The 26,710-nt window shown below is 41.5% G+C and overlaps 1 protein-coding gene across 1 annotated transcript in view; it reads right to left on the reverse strand.

Moving 5' to 3' along the window:
* The window catches only part of TCTN2 (tectonic family member 2), a 58,469-nt gene that overhangs the window by 29,888 nt on the left and 1,871 nt on the right, over nucleotides 1-26,710 (reverse strand). The window contains exons 2-10 of the mRNA XM_073627627.1: nucleotides 23,473-23,577; nucleotides 23,283-23,359; nucleotides 21,140-21,335; nucleotides 18,772-18,872; nucleotides 11,656-11,855; nucleotides 4,465-4,597; nucleotides 1,303-1,444; nucleotides 1,123-1,179; nucleotides 900-1,031 (exon numbers count right to left, since the gene is read on the reverse strand). Coding sequence (XP_073483728.1) covers nucleotides 900-1,031; nucleotides 1,123-1,179; nucleotides 1,303-1,444; nucleotides 4,465-4,597; nucleotides 11,656-11,855; nucleotides 18,772-18,872; nucleotides 21,140-21,335; nucleotides 23,283-23,359; nucleotides 23,473-23,577 — 1,143 coding nt within the window. The remainder of the gene's footprint in view (nucleotides 1-899; nucleotides 1,032-1,122; nucleotides 1,180-1,302; nucleotides 1,445-4,464; nucleotides 4,598-11,655; nucleotides 11,856-18,771; nucleotides 18,873-21,139; nucleotides 21,336-23,282; nucleotides 23,360-23,472; nucleotides 23,578-26,710) is intronic.

Raw genomic sequence — 26,710 nt, forward strand, 5'->3', positions numbered from 1 at the left:
AAACGTCTAACAGGCTTGTTAAAAGAATGCACATATTCCACTTACATTTGCAGAGTGCCTACCCGGAGTAACAATCTCAGCTGTTAATAGCCATTCACTTCCGGACCTGTCATAGACCACAAGTGTGAGCCAGCATACGCAATGTCATCAGCATCCTTGCCCCACCCTACGTACGTTTCGTCATCTTCAAGGAGCCTCTCCTTGAAGACGTCAGTGGTGGAGCACTTGGGCATTTATATGCAAAGACATTTTGGATCTCACGTCACAAGTTTGAAATATTTTTTGAACTTTTTACACCTTTATTCATCTATTTTTTCCAATTTTTTTTTTTTTTTTTTTTTAGAGAATTTGTATGGATTGTTATAGAAGCACTTTAGTAACATTGCACAGTTATATTGAATTGCACTTTTGAATGCACTAGCACTTTATTCATATTTTGCACATAATGTGTTTATTATATATGTGATATTAGATATAATTTTTTTCTTTTATTATTTGTACTTTATATTAAGGATATTGGGGGTTGATGCGCAGACCAGCACCACTCTTATCACAATATATGGTTTGTTTATTATCATTTGCAATATATAGAGTAGCAGCTGTCCATTAGGGCCCATATCTGTGGCACTGTTATTGTGATATATCGGAAGTAGATTTTAGCTCAGTTAGGTTTTGACTTTAATCCTAACTTGTATGCCTGTAGAATGATCTGACCTTAGAAAGATCTGTCAGCAGGCAAACATTACATGCACAGCTGACTGTCATTTAATAGCTGCAAACAGCATTACCAGATGGTAGACTTAGAAACAGTGGTCAGTTTTCATATCCTTCAATTTCCCATCAAATGACACCATACAAAAAATGTCATCATCAACATAATGTGGATAATAATACATTACCTTGATGAGTTAAGCTTATGTTAGCAGTAACGATGGAGACTTGTATTTCCTTTATCACGCTGGCATTCCAAATGAATGTGTAATCTGCTGACACAATCACATTACACTGTACAGCTTGGGGCAGGACAGCGCCTACAAAAGGCAAGAAGCATTGCAGTCTATTTTAATAATGAAAGATTAATCAGAATGAAAAATCAAGATACACGATTTTAGTTAAACATACCTGTATTAGCAATGTCCACACTTGTGTTCTGACTTTGTACTGTCAGAATGACAGAACCTGAAAAAAATTATGATTATGACTAGGGTCAGCAGACATATACTTCTCAGAAAAAAATATATCCTTTACCATGTAGTGATCCATCAAAAAACTGGATATTAGAGAAATGATTTTAGGACTGACCTCCATTCCCAGGGTTAACCTGTACGTTCAAGTCAACTGTGAGAACATCTGAACACGCAGTTATATCAGTAACACATGTAACATTGAAATCTTGTAAGTAAGCTACAGGTGCAGCATTCACACATTGCCCAATGGTAGATTTCTGGAAAAAATAATGTTTGGCCATCAGTTTCTGAATATATAAAATGTATATGCTTTACAAAAGCCAAAAGAACAGGGGATATCCATAAAAGCAATCTGGGTGGCCCAGGGCCCAGATGATTTCAATATGAAACTTCAACTGTAAGTCAACTTTCACTGTAAGTCAATTATGTGGAGCGTGAGAAAGCCTGGATAAGTTAATGTGGACCTCTAGCCAAAGAGTGTTTTTTTTTTTCCTTTTAGTTTAGTTCAGCGTGGTAAAGAATTAGAAACTGGAGGATTATTTTCAACTTTATAGAAAAACACCATGCAAATATACCATACCATATACCTCTTTCTGTCTTTGGGGGAGAAAGTCAAGATTTAATGTGTGCTACAACCGAGTCGTCAACATATTAAAAAATTCACAGGCCGGTTATTCAAGTCGCTTTTCTCCCAGTATATCACAGTTAGTTACTTGAGTGGCAAGAGGTAAACCTTCACTACACAGCCATTAAACACAATAGGGATTGAATATGTCCACCCATCCATGTCTATGGTAAGTTATGCATTTTTATAGTCCCTGATGTCCTTCCTCCTTTCCTTCCATACAATCTTTCTATCTTTTCTTCTCTATCCTCTCCTACCCCCTTGTCGTGGAGGCCTCTTTTTACATATTTCCTTGTTTTCTCGTTTCACTGACTTGACTCCTGCACCTTATTAAAAGTGAACATTCAAAACTCCACCCAAATCTGAAAAATCTGTTTTGTGAAGTGATTTGTTTACAGGAGAAGTTCACTTTTTTTTAGAAAAAAAAATAAAATAAAGTGCCTTTATTTTTTTTTTTGGACCTGTAAAGCATTTCACCAGCGATCAGCAGATCACTGGTGCCATGCAGGTCTCCTCTAGGTCTGTCAGAGTATCTGTGTGCCCCTACATCCTGTACGGGCAAGCAAATACAATCTGACAGGAAGAACCAATGAACTACCACGGCGACCCACAGTGCATCCGTAGCTCACTGAGAACTACAAGCCAACAGCCGCAAAGGATGTCAGGGGCTTGTAGTTCATTCACACACACAGAGCTGTGTGAATGAATGATACGGCCATGTGGGCAAAGCCCCGCTGATTTCAAACAGTGACAGCTAGTATGGGAAACTTCTCTCCGCACTGCTGTCACAGGGAGGGAAAGGGGGGGGGGGGAGAGATATGGCACAGCATCTCCAGCATTGGGAACATGTTACATGTAACAGGTTCCTAAAAGGTGAATTAATCCTTTAAGACTTCTTATGGAATTTAATCCAGAATATGAAGATCAAATAAGATACTTGATATGGGGATCCAAGGCTTTAGTTTCGTCCTGTGTCGAGATGTCTTCATCTAGCACTGGTCCCAATAAACAAAAATGATACTTGGGTATGTCCTATATGTCCAGAGAGGTAAATTGAAAAAGTACAATTGCAATTCTTCCATACATCAGATTAGACAAGATTGAGACTGCTACTCTGAGAACTGTTGCTTACAGAAACATTAGTTTAATGACAATTCTGAACCCCTAATCTTAGACATTCGAATAAACAACAACATAGGTTTACTTATTAACATAGAATACACAGCCTAAAGACAACTGTATGTTTGGTACAAGTTGTCCTTTAAGACATGATCCCACCCCTGAGTGCATCCCACCTGGAGACATTTTTCTCTTCATTCTAATTCCAGTAAACTTTACTGTGGAGCCCTGCCCAGAGCAGCACAGCCTTGCATCAGAGAGTATCCCTGTCAGGTCCTCTTTGGCTTGTGCATGTAGTTAGTGGACTCATTCATTTCTATAGAGAGCCAAACTCATGGCAGCCTCAAGCTGCCTGCATGGTTTGATTTTTCCCATAGGAAACAAAGGGCTGCAGTGCGCATGCATAGGATGAAGACCTAGCAAGGATGCTTTCTAAAACAAGGTGGTGCAGCTACAGGCAGGGCTGCACGATAACGCTTGCTGGATCAAGGACAAAAGTAAGTATTTCTTCACATGTACTACACATGGGTTAGGTGAGGTCATTCCTTTAGGGACAAGTTAAATTTAGCCCATTTACAGTAATCAGGACTGTTGCTGTGTGTTTATTATAGCACATTAACATTTGATGCGTTAAAAGCAGCCCATTCATTTAAATGGGCTACCTAATGCACCACGTGGCCCAAAAATCTGACCTGCTGCATATTTCATGGTGCACTGCAGCACACTGTAGCATGTCACTGCGCTTTGTGGTTTTGGTTCATGCGGAACACAGTGCCCGAAAGGTCACTTCCAGGATTTCCCCGTCAACGTCCAGTTTAGCGAGGTCTACATGTGATACGTGAAAAGCCAGACTGAGGGCAACCGTACAGACAGTGTGTGTGTGAGAATAGAGAGGGATTAAAGCACCATCTAGTGGGCCGTTTAAAAAATGTTCAAACTCACAGTAGATTAGCCACATGCAAAATAATCTACATTATGTCCAGGTCCGCCGATGATAGCAAATCAGGGCCGCTGGAAGGGCTCACAGGGCTGGATGGAAAGTTCTGGGACCCAATGGGTATAGGGCGGAAATGATGTCAGTTTGGGGGCAAACGGCCTCTACATCTCCAGCCCTGTGAGCATCTCCAGCAGCCCTGATTTGCTATCATCGGCAGACCAGGACACCTATGTAGATTATTTTGCATGTGGCTAGATATATACTGCGAGTTCTAACATTTTTTTTAAACTGCCCACTAGATGGCACTTTAATCCCATTCTATGTATACACACACACACACACAAGCAGTGGGGGGAAATCGCATGTGATTCAGACAGGAATCCCACCACATTTCTGTTCAAATCGCATTTAATTCTTTGCAGTGCGATCTGCGCCTATTCATTTGTATTGGCACAAATATCACTGCAAAGTATCGGTTTCAGTATCGGGAGCATTTGGGGGAGTACAGATACTCAAGCAAATGCTTGGTTTTGGCACCGATACCGATGCATCTCTAGCATTTACAATATATTTATACAAATGGACAGTCCACTTACCTGTGGGATAGTAAAATAGTCACTGAATCCATTCTGTAATATTAAAATGGGATTTCCTTCTTTATAACCACTAATTGTTGCCTGAACAATGGACTGAAAGCTCAGATTGAAAAATGGAGTCTGGGAAGGGCTTCTGTATACAAGGAAGAGCAATAAATAAATGTTAAATACACTGTGTATAAGAAAACCTATCATATCGAACCAAAATGGCTTTTAAAATGTAAAACTACTAAGATTTACTTGAATGCAAGAAAATTTCAATGTTCCTTGACTTCTGATATGACCATAACATTACTTTTCAATGCAAATGAAAATTGGAAGGAAAGTCAAAAACCTAACTAAGCTTAAATTCTCTTCCATCCCCATTTTAAGCCTATTGTATCCAATCCTGCCTATACTTACCTATTCTGAAGTCGCTCTGGTCTAGTCACATGATCTCTCCAGCACCAGTTTTAGTGAGAGGAGAGATGTCTGACAACGGCTGCAGAGCCTGGGTGATGATGTCACCCATAGGCTTACTATGAGGCATCTGTTGTCAGCTGTCCCTGCTTTGCACCAAAGTCGGTGCTGGGACCCAATCATTTGAGCAGACCAGAGCGACTTTAGAATAGGTAGGTATACACCTCTTTCCTTTTACAGGGTAAATAGAGTAGGCTTAGAATGGGGGTGGAGTAGATTTAAGCTTAGTTAGGTTTTGACTTGCCTTCCACTTTAACCACTTTAGCCCCGGAAGGTTTTACCCCCTTCCTGACCAGAGCACTTTTTACAATTTGGCACTGCATTGTTTAACTGGTAATTGTGAGGTCATGCAATGCTGTACCCAAACGAAATTTGCGTCCTTTTTTTTCCCTCTGCGTTTTTTATTTTTTGTGCTATACAAAGAGCGACAATTTTGAAAAAAATAAATAATATTTATTACTTTTTGCTATAATAAATATCCCAAAATGTGTTTAAACAACAAATTTCTTCATCAGTTTAGGCCAATATATATTCTTCTACATATTTTTGGTAAAAATCGCAATAAGCGTATATTGATTGGTTTGCGCAAAAGTTATAGCGTCTACAAACTATGGGAAAGATTTATGCCATTATTTATTTATTTTACTAGTAATGGTGTTGATCTGCGGTATTGTGACATTGCGATGGACAGATCGGACACTTTTGACACATTTTTGGGACCATTGACATTTATACAGCGATCAGTGCTATAAAAATGCACTGATTACTGTGTAAATGACACTGGTAGGGAAGGGGTTAACACTAGGGGGCGATCAAGGGGTTAAATGTGTGTTCCCTCAGTGTGTTCTATGTGTATGGGAATGGAACTGAGTAGGAGAGGAGACATATCGCTGTTCCTACTTAGTAGGAACAAACAACATGTCTTCTCTCCTCTGACAGCACAGGGATCTGTGTGTTTACACACACAGATCCCTGTGCTGGCACAATGTAATAGGTTGTGTAACCATAAAATGTCCATCCAAAAATGGCAGCCTCCACAAGGGGATTAGAAGCATAATCCAGCTGGAGCTACAGTGTATAAAAGAGAAGAGAGGCGCCTCTATGTGTAGCAATATGGTTATATGTAATGAAGGTGCAACATTTAGCAACTCACATGGTTGATGATCAAAAGAGGCACATCTACCATGTTTCCCCGAAAATAAGCCCTACTGTGATTTTTCGGGGAGGGCTGCAATATAAGCCCTACCTCGAAAATAAGCCTATAGTTTGGAAGGGTTATGTTGTGTGGTCTAGACTGTGTATTTTTCTGTGGTGAATACCTTCGTTGTGGCGCTGCTCAGTTGATCCCCCACTGCTCTCCTCCTCTTCTGCCAGCTGTCAGCAGGGGGGGACCTCAGGCCCCGCTCCCTCTGCAGTGCTCGGAGCGGGAAAAGACCGTTCAGGCGGTACATGGAAGCGCCAAGGAAGGCGTTGTAGGAAGGTACGGTGCACACAACACAGGAAGCACCTCCATGGTTAACAGAGGACAGAATTAAAATTAGACTTGAGAAACTTAACATTAATAAATCACCGGTACCAGATGGCTTGCATCCACGGGTACTTAGGGAACTCAGTCAAGTGATTGCCAGACCGTTGTTCCTAATTTTTACAGACAGTCTACTGACTGGAATGGTACCAGCTGATTGGAAAAAAGCCAACGTAGCACCAATATTTAAAAAGGGCCCAAAATGCATCCCTGGGAATTACAGACCAGTTAGCCTAACATCAATAGTATGTAAACTCTTGGAGGGGATGATAAGGGACTATATACAAGATTTTAGTAATAAGAACGGTATCATTAGCAGTAATCAGCATGGATTCATTAAAAATCGTTCTTGCCAAAGCAATCTACTAACCTTCTATGAGGAGATGAGTTGCCATCTAGATAAAGGAAGGCCCGTAGACGTGGTGTATCTGGACTTTGCAAAAGCATTTGATATAGTTCCCCATAAACGTTTACTGTACAAAATAAGGTCCGATGGCATGGACCGAGTACAAGGATTGATAACTGGCTACAAGGGCGAGTTCAGAGGGTGGTGATAAATGGGGAGTACTCGGAATGGTCAGGGGTGGGTAGTGGGGTTCCCCAGGGTTCTGTGCTGGGACCAATCCTATTTAATTTGTTCATAAACGACTTGGAGGATGGGATAAACAGTTCAATCTCTGTATTTGCAGACGATACTAAGCTAAGCAGGGCAATAACTTCTCCGCAGGAGGACCCCGGCGCTCCTACATAAATTTTCTCCGACAATCCCAGATACATGCTGGAGGTGTGGAAAGGCAAAAGGGACTATGTTACATGTATGGTGGGAATGTGACCTCATTCAACCGTATTGGAAGGAGGTACACGACCTTATTACACACATTACGACGTACTCCCTAACATTTTCCCCTGCTCAATACCTCCTACATCATACCCACTTAACTAAAAAGGAATACTACAGATCACTGGCAATGCACTTGGTGAATGCGGCTAGACTGTGCGTCCCGACACATTGGAGATCCACTTCTGCCCCTACGATTGGAGAGTGGTTTCGGAGGATCTCAAAGATAGAGGAGATGGAGGAGCTGGTTCATATATCGCAGGAGCGAATCCAAAAATTTACGACCACATGGGCCTGTTGGACACACTTCAAACTGTCTAAGCGATTTGGCGAATATAACCCCTGAACCTTTTCAACTTTCCCCCTTAGGGGATAGAGGGTGGAGGGGGCTGCGCCGGGGCGGGGGGGCAGGATGGAGACAGGGGGAAAGACCAGGTTCCCTTCCTCCTCCCCCCTCATTTCTTTCCCTATCAAGTCACCAATCCCTCCCCTACAGCTCTTCTCTCCCCTACCTCATTATTGTAGGGCTTAGTCTCTGTGTAACTTGATCCCCCCCCCCCTCCCCTCCCCCCTTGTGCCTCTTTCTTCCTTCCTCCCTCCCCATTTGCCTTTCTCTTACCTCTTTCACCTCTTTCTCCTTTTTCTCTCCCCCTCTTCTTTTCTTTTCTGATATTTCTTGTTTCTCTCATAACCCTTGGCCTCTGACTGGTGCTATAATACTCCCTCAGTACTTACCCCGAAAGGGTTAATCAAGACAATCTGTTAAATGACTGATGTACAACCTAATATTTTGAATTTGATATTGGTTATGCCTATGTTATCTATCTGTATCTCAGATTTGTGAAACAATCTGTACCATGTAATATCCCGGTCACTGTTTACGTTCTCTGTTTTGTGCATCGGACAATAAATATTATTATGGAAAAAAAAAAAAAAAACTTCTCCGCAGGATGTGGAAACCTTGCAAAAAGATCTGAACAAATTAATGGGGTGGGCAACTACATGGCAAATGAGGTTCAATGTAGAAAAATGTAAAATAATGCATTTGGGTGGCAAAAGTATGAATGCAATCTATACACTGGAGGGAGAACCTCTGGGGGAATCTAGGATGGAAAAGGACCTGGGGGTCCTAAGGGTCCTAGTAGATGATAGGCTCAGCAATGGCATGCAATGCCAAGCTGCTGCTAACAAAGCAAACAGAATATTGGCATGCATTAAAAAGGGGATCAACTCCAGAGATGAAACAATAATTCTCCCACTCTACAAGACTCTGGTCCGGCCGCACCTAGAGTATGCTGTCCAGTTCTGGGCACCAGTCCTCAGAAAGGATGTACTGGAAATGGATAATAAAGGGTCTGGAGGATCTTAGTTATGAGGAAAGGTTGCAAGAACTGAACTTATTCTCTCTGGAGAAGAGACGCTTGAGAGGGGATATGATTTCAATATACAAATACCGTACTGATGACCCTACAATAGAAATAAAACTTTTTCGCAGAAGAGAGTTTAATAAGACTCGTGGCCACTCATTACAACTAGAAGAAAAGAGGTTTAACCTTAAACTACGTAGAGGGTTCTTTACTGTAAGAGCGGCAAGGATGTGGAATTCCCTTCCACAGGCGGTGGTCTCAGCGGGGAGCATCAATAGCTTCAAGAAACTATTAGATAAGCACCTGAAGGACCGCAACATACAGGGATATACAATGTAATACTGACACATAATCACACATAGGTTGGACTTGATGGACTTGTGTCTTTTTTCAACCTCACCTACTATGTAACTATGTAACTATATAATCAGTGCATTTTATGATTTTACAGGCACTTTTAACTCTGTTCCACTGGCCACTGGGGATTTCTGACAGGCAGGGAGGGAGATAGGGAGAGAAGACAGCACATGACAAGCCCTAACCCGAAAACAAGCCCTACTGGGTCTTTTGTTGAAAAAATGTATAAGACCCGGGCTTATTTTCAGGGAAACACGGTTTGTATGCATGCATCCGGGGTAAAGCTGTCCACATAGAACATCCTCCGCATCGCCAGCTCTTACCGCAGTCAGTCTGAAATCGTGACCGGGGAGACTACCCTGCAGTAGAGAGATCTGAAAATGAGGCTTGAAGCTTAGAAAGGATGACGTCAATGGCGGTGCGGAGGATGGTCTATGTGGACAGCTTTACCACAGATGCCTGCATACTTAGATGTGCCTCTTTTAACCATCAACCATGTGAGTTGCTAAATGTTGTACCTTCATTAAATGTAACCATATTGCTACACTTAGAGGCGCCTCTCTTCTCTTTTATACTCAGTTGTGACATGACTCTACTCTTATATCAAGACATTGCTTGTTTATCAAGTCAAAATTTATAAAAGATAAAAAAAAAAGAAAAAAATTGCTGGTCTTGCAAAACGCTCTCAAACCAAGTTACTCTCAATCCAAGGTTTTACTGTATCAATATTTGGTGTGTCCACCATTGCTTTTAAGTCAGCATCAATTCTCCCAGGTACACTTGCACACTGTTAACTATTTTGCAGACATATGGTCAGGTGCACAATTACACCAAACAAGTGCTAATGATCAACAAGATAACATGTGTGCTAAAATATATCCATTAAATCAAAGAAAATCAGCTGTGTCTAATAATTAAACTAGGTGAGGAAAAGGCATGCACTAACAAGTTGAGATTGTGGAAGACCGCTCAGTGTAGAGCTGCACGATTAATCGTTATCGCAATTTTTTCCCCCTTGCGATCTTGACAAAGTATTTTCCCGATTTTTTTCTATGCGGAGGATTCTCTTTTCTGCTGAAACCACAGCCGTCAAAAGAAAAAGAAAAAACCCCAGAAGTCTGCCAAGTATCACAACATTCTTCAGCTTCGGTGTGTAAATGAGGGAAGTTTAAACACTTAAACACTAAACCTTTTTCTTATATTTGCTTATCATTATTTTTTTGCTAGAAAATTACTTAAAACCCCCAAACATTATATATATTTTTTTTTTGCAGAGACCCTAGGGAATAAAATGGTGGTTGTTGCAATATTTTATGTCACACTGTATTTGCGCAGCAGTCTTTTAAATGCAATTTTTTGGGGAAAAAAAATACACTTTAATGAATTAAAAAAAAAACCGAAACAGTAAAAGTTAGCCCAATGTTTTTTGTATAATGTGAAAGATGTTACACCACGAGAATCGTGATCTTTATTCTAAGTAAAAAAATCGTGATTCTCATTTTGGCCAGAATCGTGCAACTCTAGTGCAGTGTAAAAAAGAATAAGGAAACACACAAAAACATTTGCAGTTACAGAAGGAAAATACGGGAGGAGGATTGAGAGCCTTAACGCATTAACAAGGCCTCTCACAGGCAAAAATTTCTAGGAAGATGGGTGATTATCAGGTGTGCTCCCTAAGCACTTTTGCAGAAGCACAAAAAGGAGGCAACATTGAGAACCAAAAATACAGTGGCCAGCCCAGGAAAATTAGTGCAGCAGATGAAAGATTAATCTTGCTGACCTCCCTCAGCCATCAGCTCAGACTTGCCAGAAACCAGTGGAATAAAGGTACACCCATCTACAGTCCAGAGAAGTCTGGTCAGAAGTCGTCTTCATAGAATAGTTGTGGCTAAAAAGCCATACCTCAGACATGGAAACAAGTCCACCTGACTTGCTAGGAAAACAAAAGAACTGATGTGCAGAAAAATGCCAACAGGTGCTCTAGTCTAGACTGAGGAGTCCAAATGTAAACTATTTGGCTCCAACAGTAGACAATTTGTTCACCAAAGGTATGGAAAGTTGTAGGAGATGAGAGGGTGAAGGAAACAGTGAAGGATAAATCATTGTTCCTTGTATGTCTAAAGCTGCATTTCTGCACATGAAGTTGTGGATTTGATCAGACTTGATGGTCTCCTCAGTGCTGAAAAGTACAGGCAAATACTTCCCCATTATGCAATACCATCAGGGAGGCTGGTCCCAAATTCATTCTGCAGCAGGAAAATTACCCAAAATAAATAGCCAAAAGTCACAAAGAACTATCTTCAGTGAAAAAAACAAGGAGTACTAAAAGGGATTGTAAAGCCCCACAGAGTCCCTGATCTCATCATCACTGAGTCTGTCTAGAATAACGGGAAAAGACAAAAGCAACAAAAACAGCCTAAATGCATAGATTATCACTGTACGTTCTCCTAAATATTAGGAACAACCTACCCGCGGAGTTCCTTAAACATTGTTAGCAAGTAACCATGGAGAATTGGTGCTGTTTTTAAAAGGCAAAAGGTTGGACACAATGAGATTGATTTACTTTATTTTTTTTTTTTTACACTTGTCTTAAAACAAAATATTAAATACCATATAATGAAATATGCACACTAATGGATGCTTACATAGTGTTTCCCTGATAGAAATAGCCAAGAAATGGAGAGTTATCAATGGAGGACTGAACACACAGGAATGGAAACCAGTCTGGTGCATGATTCTTTTCCTGGACGCTACAAAGCTGGTCAAATGGTGGAGAAACATTGCCACCAAAAACTCCAGAGTAACAGGAACCATTAAAAAGTGCTATCATGCTGGAGTTGCATTCCTATAAGAACATAAGACAAAACATATCTTGTTAACAGTGCTTTCAAAGTAAAGAAATTAAACGATTCATACAAAGAGTGTGAACATGAGGCCCTGGGTAGAATTCCAAGAGTTTGGGGCAAGTATCGCTAACTTGTATTGATTATAAAACATACCTAAAATAAAATTCTTTTGAATTAAACCCTCTTCTTAGGGACTATACTTATAACTCTGCCCCATGCACCCTGCCCATGCGTGTAGACCATATCTGGGAGCAGCAATCTTTTTTTCCAGAGCTCTCCAGAGGCAAAATCCTATGAGTACCATGGTCTGACTATGACCCTATCATACTGTACAATATTGCAACTCCCTTGCACAAAGGTGCCATGAGACCACCTAGCCACTTACCGACACGTTGCTAGCTCACCTAGATATTCCAGAAAAAAACATTAATTTACTATCACAGGATATATCTTAAGCCATAAGAACTCTGTCTCTTTGTCGGCCATGGTGTGGAAAGCATACAGTGTGGTCCTTAGGAGTCACTTGATCCAGATCACCTCTCAAAAAAAACAGACAGAGGAACGCACACTGTAAATAAAAGCAGAACTGAAGCAAGTCCCTCCATTAAACAAAAGTAACCCAACACCACGCACTCGCAACCACTTAGATAAGATCAGGGCAGAACTGAATCTATACCTAATGGACATTGTGGAACAACAACTCCACGGGGCGAAATAAAAGATTTTATACACTAAGCAATAAACCCAACACTAGGCTAGCTAAATGTGATGCTTTGAACGGAAAACACACCCTATTACTCTTTGAACAAGCCAGAGCAGACTCACCAGCAACCCTGTCCAAATATTTTTCGAATTCCAACGCCAGTTATCCTAACTTTATGCACCGCATGCTCCCTTCCCTGGTGGCAGAGCGGAAGAATTCTTCCAATGTTTTCAATTCTCCGCCATCTTGGAAGAATACAGAACTACACTTAACTGACATCACAGAGGCGGAGGTTCTTACAGCTGTAAATCACTTAACATTAATAATAAAACAAAACCAGGCAGCTATGCTTTTCTATTAAAAAGACTCTGGTCACTCAGATTTCACATACAGATCGGACTTTCAACTACCTTCAGAATGGTAATGTATTTCTCTTAAAGACCTGAAGGCCAATGTAGTTGTGCTACCTAAACCTAACCTAGACCTTTCATGGTTCAGCTATAGACCCATTCTCACTGCTAAATACTGATGTAAAGCTCTTGGCTACAATTGTGGCCACCAGAATAAACATATTCTTACATAAACTTAATCACAAAGCTCATGCAAGCTTCATATTTTTCATGACAGCCAAGTTACAACATGTGGCATAAAACAGCTCATCCATTTCACCAGATGCAGATCTCTGGATGCCAGACTGCTCTTCCTAGATGTCCACAAAATTTTTGACACATTGTTGTGACAACACATGTTTTCTGCACTCTAAGTGGGGCTTCAGGGAAGGATTTCTAGCATATATTGCAGCACTATGGTCTAAAGCCTCAGCATCACCAAAATAAGCAGGCTTTGGTTCTTAGCCTTTCCTTATTTTTCAAGGCACCCCAACTCCGTTCATCTTGACCCCTAGAGCCTCTTGCCGTTGCAATCTGAGCAAACACAAATGCCTAATAGTTTTTTTTGCTCAACCCAGCAAGTTGAATGCACGAAAACTGACAGCTCCGGTCGGAGTCGCTGTACTAACGATCTGATATTAGTACAGCGATCTCCCCCGCTGAGCTGTTGTGTTCTGACAGGGGGGTGGCCAGTGGCTGAGAGTGCTGACCGGGAGCTGGTCGGCTGTTGGTTTTCCAGCATGTTTGTCCATTTGGCGCGCTTCTGCCGAAAGGGCTGACATACACACGGGCCAAATGTTCAATAGATTGTTCAATAAAATGGTTCAATAAAAACCGTCTGAAGTCTCTCGACATTCGGTCTGTGTGTACGGAGCGTTAGATTCACAGCCTTCAGTTCGTGGACACAAAGCCATGCTATTCGCAGATTATATCTTACTGAGTATTTACGCTACACACAGTTCTCTACCAAACCTCTTTAGCACCATATCGGACTTTGTGGAAATTTCAGGAATTCGATTTAACGAAACCAAGTTCAAAGCACTAAATATCACACAATCAGGAAGAATGATCACTTCACTTGGCCCTCCCTCATCCTTACCTTTCTTAGGCATCAATATCATCTCCTCATTTGACTCCCTATATAAAGCAAACTATCCACCTTGACTTAAAGGCTAAGTTCACCTTTTTTTTTTCTTTTCTAAATTCCAGCTCCCTTATGTACCAATATAGCATTAATGTACTTCTTTTGCAAAAATAAAACAGCTTTCCATTTATTCTACACACGCTTACCTAACTCTCTTCATAGTGGTTTAAAAACACTGCTCGATTACTTCTGTCTTACTTCCTGTACAGACTTTAGGTCATAACACAGGAAGGAGTTGACCAACTGATCTCATTAGCACACAAACCCTGCATCATCTACCCTCAGCTGGTCAACTTTTAAACAGCTATGAAAATGTGAGGTAGGCGTATGTAGAATAAATGGAAAGCGGATTTATTTTTGCAAAAGAAGTACATCAACACTATATTGGTACATAGGGGAGCTGGAATTTAGAGGAAAAAAAAAAAAAAAAGGGTGAACTTAGCCTTTATGCTGCCCTTACAACAGTAGATCTTCAAATAAACATTTGTATGAAAATTCTTTGTACATTCAATGACAGGACAAATGTAATTTTGTCCAAAAAAACTAAATTTTGTTTGCTTTCAACATTCGATTTTGGAAAGAATGTAATTTTCTGAATGAAAACTGCACACACTGTTAGAATTTTGTTATTTTAAGAAAATTTTTCCATCCTGCTCCTTTGAATTTTCTTGTCAATGTGGTTGAAAGCAAACGTTCATTTGACCCCATAGACTGTTAGAAAATTTAACAAATATTCTTTAATCAAAACATTTCAAACAATATTCTACTAGCGTATATCCTGATTTAGGGAATGCTCAAGACTTCTAACCACCTGGTGTTCCAGCCCCTTGTCTTGGTTCACAGAATACACATTATTAAAAGTGTCATATCTACCTAAGCGAACTGAGTAGAAGTTCAGCACTCCTGCCCACAACCTTCTAGGGCACGTCACAGGACCCAGGAGGCTGCAGAACTATTCAGAAAGCACAGTGTGTCTCGTGGATGCACAATGGGGAATCGGCTGTGAGCTAGCAGGTAATTACAGCCAGTATTCCCCAGTTAATATGGCGCCAGGGACCCCTAGGCTGGCGAAGAACCAGCCCAGGTGAAGATAGCAGTGGATCCCTGGGCTTGTAAGTGTCTTTTTATAAAAAGTCAGCAGCTACAGTATTTGTAGCTGTTGACTCTTAATTTATTTTTTTTAACAAGATTGGAGCTCCTCTTTAATAGACCTACTGCATCTCTGATCCCACCACTAATGACAGAAAACTAACAGATTTTATCTTCACATCAAACAATAGCAAAAGCCTGAAGACAGCTTTACCTGAACTTCATGGAGGTGAAACAGCGGATAATGGGCACCGTGATCCAAAAGAATTCATCTCTATACTAAATGATACTCATTCTAAATTCTTAAAAATATGGTCACTGTGGTTCGATTACAATCAGTCTGAACCTTGACCACTTCCTGCTCTCACATTAGAGATGACATAAATATAGGCCATATGCATTGGGTGCCTTTGGCTGAGCCCTAATTGCAACCCTCACTTTCTCTCTAATATTTTGTCTGGAATTATCCCCCTGCCTCCTCCCTCCATTTTCCCTTATTTTATTAAAGTGCTACCTGAGTCAGATATAACTCCCTCCTTCCTTGACAGCTACAGAGATTTGCATCCACACACCCAACATAGGATTCAGTACTCAATCAGGCCTACAGACACATCCCCCCATCCAATTAACAAATACATTCTTTTGTTTTTTTGACTGATAATTGTCACTTGCCTCTTACATGTTTGCTGAATGCAAGTACATGCTTTTACTTTATTTCTATTTGGTGAACTTGATATTCATGTTGTCAAACAATGTATGTGCTTTGTGCGTTTTGATTTTAAAGTATCTGTTCTAACCTTCTAAAATGAATATGTATGTAAAATATTTCAATATTTTTATTGAAAAAAATCCAGCAATAACAAAAGTAGCAGTTAAACAGAGGCCAATTCTCAAATTGTCACTATGCCAGATATATGAATACAGAAAATATGAATAAACCAGAATAACATGGTCTATGAATATAAATATGTATGTAAAATAAATCATTTCATCAGTAAAAATATTTTTTAGGACTCATTCTCTGCCTATTTTGTACAACACAGGTAAAAATGCAAGACAAACAAAAATGAATTGCTCCCTATAGGACCCACTGCCACCATTTTGCTGTATTGAAAATCACAGTTGCTTAGACATACTAGCAATTAGGGGTGGACCGACCGAGGGCCGTGGCCAGTAGGGGGCCCCATAACAGCTTCCACTGTGATCTACTTGTCAATCACAGCTAGCTGACGGGTAAATTGGGTCCCTGCTAAGAGCCTGTAATTAGTCTTCTTGTGGTGCACTCCTCCCCACTGGCCCCTCCAACCCTCCTGTCCACCCTAGCTTGTATTTGTCATCACCTGGGACAGACGAGAAGAGAGGAGGGTCCAGCGGAGAGGAGTGCATTATGAGAGGTCTAATTACAGCCGCTTCCCGCGCTACTCTGCATATAGGTCGGAAAGTGCCTCTGCTTGTATGCTGCTGTGTGCCCCTTGATCCGCTATGTGCCCAGCTGTGTGCCCTGTGTCCTGCTATGTGCCTGGCTGTGTGCCCCATGCTCTGATGTGTGCCCCATGATGTGTCCAATGTCCTACTGTGTGCCCAATCATGTGTCCTACTGTGTGCCCAGTGGCCTCCTGTGTGTCCTGAGCCCTACTGTATGCCCCATGATGTGCTCTGTGCTCTGCTGTGTGACATGTGATGTTCCCGACGCCCTGCGGTGTGTCCTGTGCCCCGTGATGTGCCCTCCTGTGTGCCCCTGTGATGCACCATTCTGTGCCCCATGTGCCCTGCTGTATGCACCATACTGTGCCCTCTTGCCCCATGTAATATTCCCTGCTGTGCCCCATAATGTGCCCTCTTGCCCCCATGTAATATGCCCTGTTGTGCCTCATAATATGACATGTTGCCCCCATAATGTGCTCTGCTGTGCCCCACAATGTCCCCCCATGCCCCCATATAATATACTGTGCTGTAACCCATAATGTGCCCTGCTAGCCCCCATATTGTGCCCCTCTGTCCCCCCCCCCCCATATAATGTGCCCTACAATATTCCCTGCTGCCCTCATGTATTGTGTCCTACTGTGCCCCCCCCCCCCACCTGTAATGTGCCCTGGTGCGCCCCATAATTTGCCCCACACACACACACACACACACACACACACACACACACACACACACACACACATACACATATTGTGCCCTCCTGACCCCGGCAGGAAGAGGTAAGGTAATGCACTGACGATTTTTAAAAGGCTTTCTGTAGGTGTTTAGATGTGTGTGTGCGCGCATATATTATATACATATACATACATATATATACACACACACACACACACACACACACACACACACACATACAGTATATATATGTGTGTGTGTATGCCTTTACATGTATGTATGCACATTTTATGTATGCACGTTTAATCCTGAACCCCTATATGTGTACAAATCAGAACTGATTTTTTTTTTCTTGTTTGTTCAAAGTACCAGCAAAAAAATGCTGTTCCTCTGAAAAGCGATCCATGCTCCAGGAGGAGAATCTGCTAGCAATCAGTACCTGCCTCAAGCTGCACTTGTTGCTTACCTTTCCTAATGAAGGCTGAATAGCTAAAAAAAACAATCTTATAGTTCCATAGTTACTGCTTTTGTCTTTACCTCTCCACTCATTTTTTTTGTTGATCTTTACTAAGCTCAAAGTGCCAATTCTTCCCAATCCTAACATTGTTAACTATAATGTTTTTTTGCAAGAAATTAACTTTTATTATTGTTATTATTATACAGGATTTATATAGCGCCAACAGTTAGCGCAGAGCTTTACAAAATGAAGGCAGACATTACAGTTACATTACAATTTGGTACAAGAGGAATCAGAGAGCCCTGCTCATTAGAGCTTACAATCTAAAAAGGGAGGGTCAATTGATACAAAAGGTAATAGCTGTGGGGGGTGAGCGGATGGAGGAAGTAAAAACAGTGTATTAGTTAGAAGCAGGATAGGCTTCTTTAAAGAGAAGGGTTTTCACCGATCGCCTAAAGATGGTTAGATTAGGAGATAGTTGGACAGATTGGGGTAGTGAGTTCCAAAGGATGAGAGAAGCTCTCGAGAAATCCTGGAGGGGAGCATGGGAGGAGGTGACAAGGGAGCTAGAGAGCAGGAGGTCTTAGGAGGACCAAAGAGAGCAGTTTTGGTTGATATTTTGAGACTAGGTTAGTGATGTAGCTGGGAGCCAAGTTGTACATGGCTTTGTAAGTTCTTGTTAGTACTTTGAATTTTATTTGTTGGGTGAGCGGAAGCCAATGGAGGGATTGGCAGGGAGGGGTAGCAGACACTGAACGGTTGGTAAGGTGGGTGAGTCTGGCAGCAGCATTCATGATGGACTGAGGGGGGGGGATTGCCTATATAAAGGTAATCCAATGGAGGAGGGAGGTGCAGTAGTTAAAGGTGAGAGATAACCAGGGAGTAAAATTAGAAGCTTTGTGGCGTCATTGGTACAAAAGGGCCGTTTTCTGGAGATGTAGGGGTTGAGGCGGCATTATTTGGACAGGGATTGGAAGTGGGGCTAACTACAAGAATATATAATACAACAGCACTTGATTGCATAAACTCCTACCTGATCACAACAGCAGAGAATGTCACATGCTCCAGCTGTCAGGTTACATGGGCACGATCCTAGAGGTTGGTACACTTGATTGGGTATCACAGTTTCATTATCTGTGTACAAAAACAAAACATTTTCGCTTTAATGCTAAATGTACATCATTTAATAGGAATTCCAGCTTATACCATGCAAAAACATCTATCAAAGTAGAACTATAGGCAAAACTTGTTTTCCCATTTAGTAAAGGGGGGGGGGGGGGGGGGGGGAGTTAACCCCGTCAGGATTTTTTAACTGTAATCAGACTACATTTCCCATGAATCCTTGGGATGGGAATTAATGTGGGCGGTACACTAGGCTTGTACATGTAAATGTGAACTCGCCCACTTTAACATAAATCACACCCCTCATTCTGCAACCAGCAAGCCATACATAACACTCATACATAACACTCAGTATGATAGGTTACAGCTTTATAAATGCAAAGCATTTTAATATAAATGCAAACCAGTGCCGCATGTCAGTCTCACCAGTGCAGAGCGGGGATTATTATTAGTAATCAATTGTATGACACAGCGGGGATGTACCGCTGTGTCAGGTATAGTATACAAGAACACGGCTCGCTGATGTCCCGCCCCCCACCATTATTATGATTGACAGTGCACTGTGCCAATAACGGCACAATCGGCACAGTGCGTTGTCAATCATAATAACAGCGGGGGCGGGACATCAGTGAGCGTTGTTCTTGTATACTATACCTGACATAGCGGGTGATCCCCGTTGTGTCATACAACTGATTAATGATAATAATCCCCGCTCTGCACAGAGATAACAGCGACGACTGTCAGGGAGCAAAGGAGGAGGAGGAGGGAGGAGAGAGAAGGAGGACACCTCCACCATGGGTGGCATAGACCGGGGGCTGTGAGACCCCTTCCGCCCACAACAACATGTCTGCTTCCTCCTGCTCTTTCAGAAGACTACAAGGGGGCATGCCAGACCGCTGGCTGAGCTGAGGAGAGGGATAGAAGCCAGCGGTCTTACAGAAAGACCGCTGGCTTCGCTAAGTCTGCGCTCTGAAGGACCGGCCATTCGGCAGCTCCCGCATGAATTCGCAGTAGCGGCATCATAGCGGCGGTGCATACTCATTATGCCTTTTTCTTACAGGTTCATTTTATTTATTTCTTTTTTTCTCAGGTTTCCAATCTCTTTAATGGAGACACAAATAGCTAACAAAAAAAAAAAAAAAAAAACCAAAAAACTGACAAGCGTTCTAATCCCTCTCCACTATCCAAAACTAAAAAAAAAAACAACACAACTTAAAAGCAGCTTGATGCAACTTTTAGGCTAGGTTCATACCTATGCATGTGGCTGTAACAATCGCTTCTGTTCCCACACGCGCCGCCAAATTGCGCTGCTCTTAGGAGAATCGCGGTGCTGCCATTCATTCAGAATGACATCCCCACGCGTTTAAGCATGCAGTGTGTTTGCAGGAACTGCAGGGAAATCGCATGGTCAAAAAGACCAAACGATTTCCGTGCGCCTTGTGTTTTTAAAAAGGGTGCATGCACTTTTGTTTTGCGGAAACGCATGCACAGCAGCCCATTGGATTGAAATGTGCTGCCCTAACCACGCAAGCGTGGCCCTAATAAAACGCAGCAGTGGGATCCTAGGGTTAAGCAGATCAAAGCAAGCCAGAAGCAAAATTGCAATTGACTTGACTGATGTATATATATATTCGACCCTCGCCTACATCACAAGCAGAAGAGACCACCAGATTACCAAAAAAAAATGGACTAAAATCAACTGGTGCATTACAACAATAACATTAAAAACTAAAGGAATGAGCAGGTAGGCTGTACTCCCTGTATGCATTTTAAAGTGTAATTTTTATTTTTGACCTTTTTATATTTGCATTTCACCTGTAGAAGCAACTCAATGTTATCCAATGTGTCCATGCACACTAGGATGTTTAGAGGCATACTTTAAAGTAGCTATAAAGGTTGCAAAACCTGGTTTGCATTTTTGAGTGGATTTCTCTGGCAGAAAAAAAAAATGCTAAATGCTTTTTATGTTTACGCTCGTACAAAAATGCTCTATTTGGAGCGTTTTTTGTTTTCCTTTTTGCCAAAAGAACTGGCATTTTTTTTAAGCCCGATGTGCATGGACCCTATATACATTATTTATTGTAAAAATGACAACCATGAACATTGTTTACCAAGTATTTCTATAAGGCAACAACAAGTTTACATCCAATTGATTTGTGTAAAAACAAATGCAGTGGTGGCAATGAGAATAAGATTCAGTTCAGTGTTAGTCATTACTGTTGTTGTCCCTGAATAGTACACATACAGAAAATAATGACATGTTTGTTTCACCCCATTACCTGATACAAGTCCTATAAAGGTGGTGTTGATATAAATTTCAGCATAGATTAGTAGACTGCTGATGGGAGCGTTATTCTCACAAGCTGTAACTTGAAGTGTTTCCACAATACACAGATCCTCAGTGCAGCAATTCGTTTCATTGATGGTACAGAGAGTAAGATTCTTCTGTGATGTCACTGTGACTTTAAATACATTCTGCCAAAAACATGAAAATGTGTCAGTATTATTAACAATGTTCATTTTTTATTTGTGGCTCATTTTTTTAGATCACAGATATTTATGTTGTAATAAACAAGCAAACATTTTATATATTGCAGCTTACAATCCTTAAATGCGGCAGCTGGATTATTATTTTTTTTTTATTTTATCCCTCTTTACTTTCACCTGGTGATCTGTCCAGTAACACACTTCCTGTCTTAAGGAGTCTCCACACTGCACAGCAGCATTGATATCTTGGGAAGAAGGTAGTGTTATGTCGCGTACACACGCTCGGACTTTCCGATAACAAAATGTTCGATGTGAGCTTGTTGTCGTAAATTCCGACCGTGTGTAGGCTCCATCGGACATTTGTTGTCGGAATTTCCCACAACAAAAATTTGAGAGCTGGTTCTCAAAATTTCCGACAACAAAATCCGTTGGTCGGAAATTCCGATCGTGTGTACACAATTTCAACGCACAAAATTCCACGCATGCTCGGAATCAAGCAGAAGAGCCGCACTGGCTATTGAACTTAATTTCTCTCAGTTCGTCGTACGTGTTGTACGTCACCGCGTTCTTATAGTTCGGAATTTCCGACAACATTTGTGTGACCGTGTGTATGCAAGACAAGTTTGAGCCAACGTCCGTCGAAAATAAATCCCAGGATTTCATTGTCGGAATGTCCGATCGTGTGTACGCGGCATTAGTTAGCTGTACTAACAGATTTAAATGGACTTGACTAACAAATGAATGCATTTTAAGCAGATACAGCAAATTTTTATTTTTTTCCTTTTTTGGAATAAAGGTTTTACATAAATGAATAAAATCTGACCATTGTAAGCACCCTTGTCAGTGTTAAAGTAGAACTAAAGGCAAAATGTATTTTTTCATTTTGGATAGAGCAAGGGAGGATTATAACCCGTCAGATTTTTTTGCCGCCATCTGTGTCCCATTGCGGAGATTTACCTTTGTTTCCAGTCCCATAGCCAAGCAGCAAGTGAAAGAAAATCCCGGCAAATTAAAGGATATGTAAAGGTTCGGTTTAAAAAAAAAAAAAAAAAATATATATGTCATACTCACCTCCTCTGGGCAGTTGATTTTGCACAGAGTGGCCTGATCCTCCTCTTCTGGGGTCCCACATCGGTGCTCCTGGCTCCTCCTCTTCTCGAGTGCCCCGTTAAAGAGTCGCTCTCCCTCGGGGCACTCGCGCTCCCGTGTCCTGCTGCTCGGTCCTGTCCCCTGTCTCCCGCGTCATTAGATTTGATTGACAGCAGCGGGAGCCAATGGCTGCACTGCTATCAATCTATCCAATCAGAACCCGAGATACCGGCTGCAGCTGGTGTGCTCCTCCCCGGGTTCAGGTAAGTAAAACGGGGGCACTGTGGGGGCTTCTGAATCACACAAGGTTTTTCACCTTAATGCATAGAATGCATTAAGGTAAAAAACCTTGAGGGTTTACAACCCCTTTAGGGAATCTCTTGAGCCCCTTCCCAGGTCACCGGAGCCCCTTAGAAAGACTTCCCCTCTATTACTTTTCTGGGGACAACCCAAAATTTGGGATTTTCTTTTACTTTTACTTTCAATGATAATGGTAAACAGGACAAATAGAGATGGAGAATCTCCCTAAAAAAAAACAAAAAAAACTGCCACTTTTACTGCACAGCTTGGTCTGTTATAGGGAGTTGAAAAATGACAGACTTACTGGCCAGATCCCCAGGTGAAAAAAAAAATAAATAAAAAAATAAATAAATAAAAAAATAAAAAAAAAAAACCTAAAAACACAATACCCCCCCAAAGAAAAAAAAACACACAACAGAAAAAAAAATAAATGCTGCCACCACATCTGAGAATCAGTAATTTAATAATAAACAAGAATAAATCATAGTTATGTAAAAGGTTAGCCAATATAATTTGTACAAAGTTTTTTGAATTTATTTTACTCACAGTTTGTGTCCCAACATAAGTTGAAGTCCAGTTGTCTATATTATTATTCCCACTGCAACTTTCCACAGGTGCGGAAACTAAAATTACAAAGTAAAAGTAAAGCTTAGTGTTATGTAGATGTTCTTGTAAATAATTGGGGCAATAAAAGTATGTATTTGTTTTAATATAGAGGAGACAACATTCAACTTACTGGTATCTGTAATGACAGCAAGGGATAAATTGACAGAAGATGCATTTGTAACAAGGTATGTAGTTACTTCAGGTCCAGACATAAATATTGTAGAAGGAAAGAAACCTGAAAGGCAGATCATCAGAATTAGGAAGGCACCTAAAATCTGTGCAAACTACATTATTATTTACAATTGAGAACAAATCTTTAAAGATTCAAATGAGAACATGCTTATACCATCAGCAGCATAGTTGCTAACTTTATAAACACACATTCTAGACAAGGTTAAGGCTAGGATCAAACTAATGTGGTACTGGAAACTTCGCGATTCATGCGCATTTCTCACACTGCATTCAAATCACACTGCTCCTATGATCCGTTGTGGGTCCAAATGCAAGCTTAAAGTGGATGTAAACCCGATTCATGAAATTTGAGCTGGGCACATATATCTGCAGTGTTTTCTTATATCTATCCAAAGCACTGAATCCCCTCTGTTATCAGTCTGATAACTTCTGATAAATTCTCAGACACCAGAGATAAAAGCAGCCTGAAAATTGTCGTGGGAGGTTGCTATAAAGAGATTAGCAGAGAGCTTGACTTGTCAGAGCACAGCTCTGCGCATTCCTGCCTTCCTTTGCCTATATGGAGTGGGGCTGGGTGCCTTTCCTCCAATCAGCTGTCTTGGCTGTATGCCAATAATCCACTCCCAGTGCAATACTAATAGAGAAAATCACTAACTCAAAACAATTCACTAAAAAAAAAAAAAAATCACTAACACCATCTGCACTTTCTAAAGGATATATAAAGATGAAGACAGCAGATATACATGTAAAACTTATGTAGGGAGATTTGTTTCATCTCTGTGTATCACCTGAGACTGTTCATTTCACTGGGTATATGTGAGGGTTTACATCCACTTTAAAGATACCCCAAATGCAAGTCACAAACGCAGTGCGCTTGCCAGCACCAGATCACATGGTATAAAACGACCATGGGATCCGGTTGCAGTGTGGTTCCAAAAAAGAAATGGACTTAAATTGCACTGCACTGAATCGCAGGTGAATTGAACAGGAATGTGGTGCAGTTCCTGTACAATTCACATGCATTTCAGAATGTAAACCGAACACTCCTCCCTCCCCCCCGCCCCCTCTATCCGGCGGCACCCGCTATGCTGTTCTGGGGAACGCAGATGGGCAAGCGAAGCCCAGGATACTGTACATAGCAGGAAGGAGCGCGCACGGGGTGTGTGGAGCATTTGGGCGGCAGCCCAGGCGCCGGTACGAAACTGCTGGTCGCCATGGCGACTTGGCACCTGGGGTTTGTCGAGCCCTGTTCTAAAGTCAAAAGCTTTTTTTTTACCTTACTGCACTCTTTGCATTAAGGTAAAAAACATTCGTCTAGCCGTTTGTCTCCCCCACCCTCCCTAAACATTTACTTGAGTCCTGCATGGATCTAGCGCTGTGCCTGGCTGCAACTCTTCTCTCCTCTCCTCCTTCACTCACAGGATAAATGAGAGCAGTGGAAGCCATTGGCTCCTGCTGCTAACAGTCAAATCCTATGAAGGAGGGACCGTGGGGCATAGCTGAACAGAGCTGTGTGTGTCTATGGACGCGCACAGCCCAGCATGGGAGTCCTTTTTAGCACATGGCTTGCTGAGGGGGCACTTGGAGAAGAGGAGTCAAGAGCAGGGACTCCAGAAGAGGAGGTAAGGGACTGCTCTGTGCAATACCATTGGGGTAGAGCAGGTAAATATGCTCGGTTTGATTTTAATTAAAAAAGTAATAATTACTTTACAACGGCTTAAAATGATACATATTTTCCGATTTTTCTTAAAATAAATAAATAAATAAATAAATAATACGCAATAAAGGTTTATTGAACATCAGAAAACCCCAGTGCTATCAAATCTCAGGGGAATTTTATCATACTTCTAAACCCATTACTAGACAAATGACCTGTTTTAGCCAAGAGAATAGGGGTAGGAAATCGGATGGATGCACAGCTTACCTTACGTCATGCCTTTAAGGCATATACTTGTCATGCTGTACACACTGGTTTTCTTTTGATATCAGACATTTTATGATATTAGACATTTTACAACTAAACTGTAACGGTTTAAGCCACATTCACCGCTGTGTGCTTGCTACTGAGCTGCTGCTCTATGCGTCCATAAAACACACATAGAGCCGCGACTGACAGCAGTGGGAGCCAATGGGCTCCCGCTGCTGTCTTAGCCAATGAGGAGGGAGAGTCCCCATACAGCCGAGGCTATTGTGAACATTGCTGGATCGGAGGGGGGTCAGTTAAGAACTGGGGGGGGGGGGCTGGGGGTGGTACTGCACACAGAAGGTTTTTTACCTTCATGCATAGTAAAAAACCTTCAGCCTTTAGAACCACTTGAAAGTAGCATTTCAGTAAGATCCTAACTATACCCAAATCTACTCCCACCCCTATTCTGAACCTATTCTATCTACCTACCCTGTGAAAGGAAAGATGTCTATACTTACCTAGTTTGAGAGTGCTCTGGTTTGGTCCAGCTCCCATCGCTGACTTCAGTGTAGAGGGATGGACAGTTGACAATGGCTGCCCCCCCCCCATAGTAAGCCTAAGGGTGATGTAATTGCCCAGGTTCTGCAGCAGGCTATCCGTCCCTCCTGGAGAGATCATGTGACCGAACTGGAGAACCCTCAGAATAGGTAAGAATAAACTGCTTTCCTTTACAAGGTAGCTAGAATAGCCTTAGCATGGGGGTGAGATCAGATTTAGGTATAGTTAGGATTTGACTGGAATGCTACTGTAACTCTAAACTTTCTTTTAAAGCATCCCTATGGAGATTTTGAGGTACCATAGTGTGTTGTCATTCCACGGCCGCATGTAATTTTAACCACTTCAGCCCCGGAAGAATTTACCCCCTTCCTGACCAGTGCGTTTTTTGCGATTCGGCACTGCGTTGCTTTAACTGACAATTGCGCGGTCGTGCGATGTGGCTCCCAAACAAAATTGACGTCCTTTTTTCCCACAAATAGAGCTTTCTTTTGGTGGTATTTGATCACCTCTGTGGTTTTTATTTTTCGCGCTATAAACAAAAAATAGCGACAATTTTGAAAAAAAAAACGCATTATTTTCTACTTTTTGCTATAATAAATATCCCCCAAAAATATTTTAAAAAAACATTTTTTTCCTCAGTTTAGGCCGATACGTATTCTTCTACATATTTTTGGTAAAAAAAAAAAAAAAAAAAAAGAAAATCGCAATAAGC

The sequence above is a fragment of the Aquarana catesbeiana genome, linkage group LG01, assembly GCF_042186555.1.
Source record: "Aquarana catesbeiana isolate 2022-GZ linkage group LG01, ASM4218655v1, whole genome shotgun sequence".
NCBI lineage: Eukaryota > Metazoa > Chordata > Amphibia > Anura > Ranidae > Aquarana > Aquarana catesbeiana.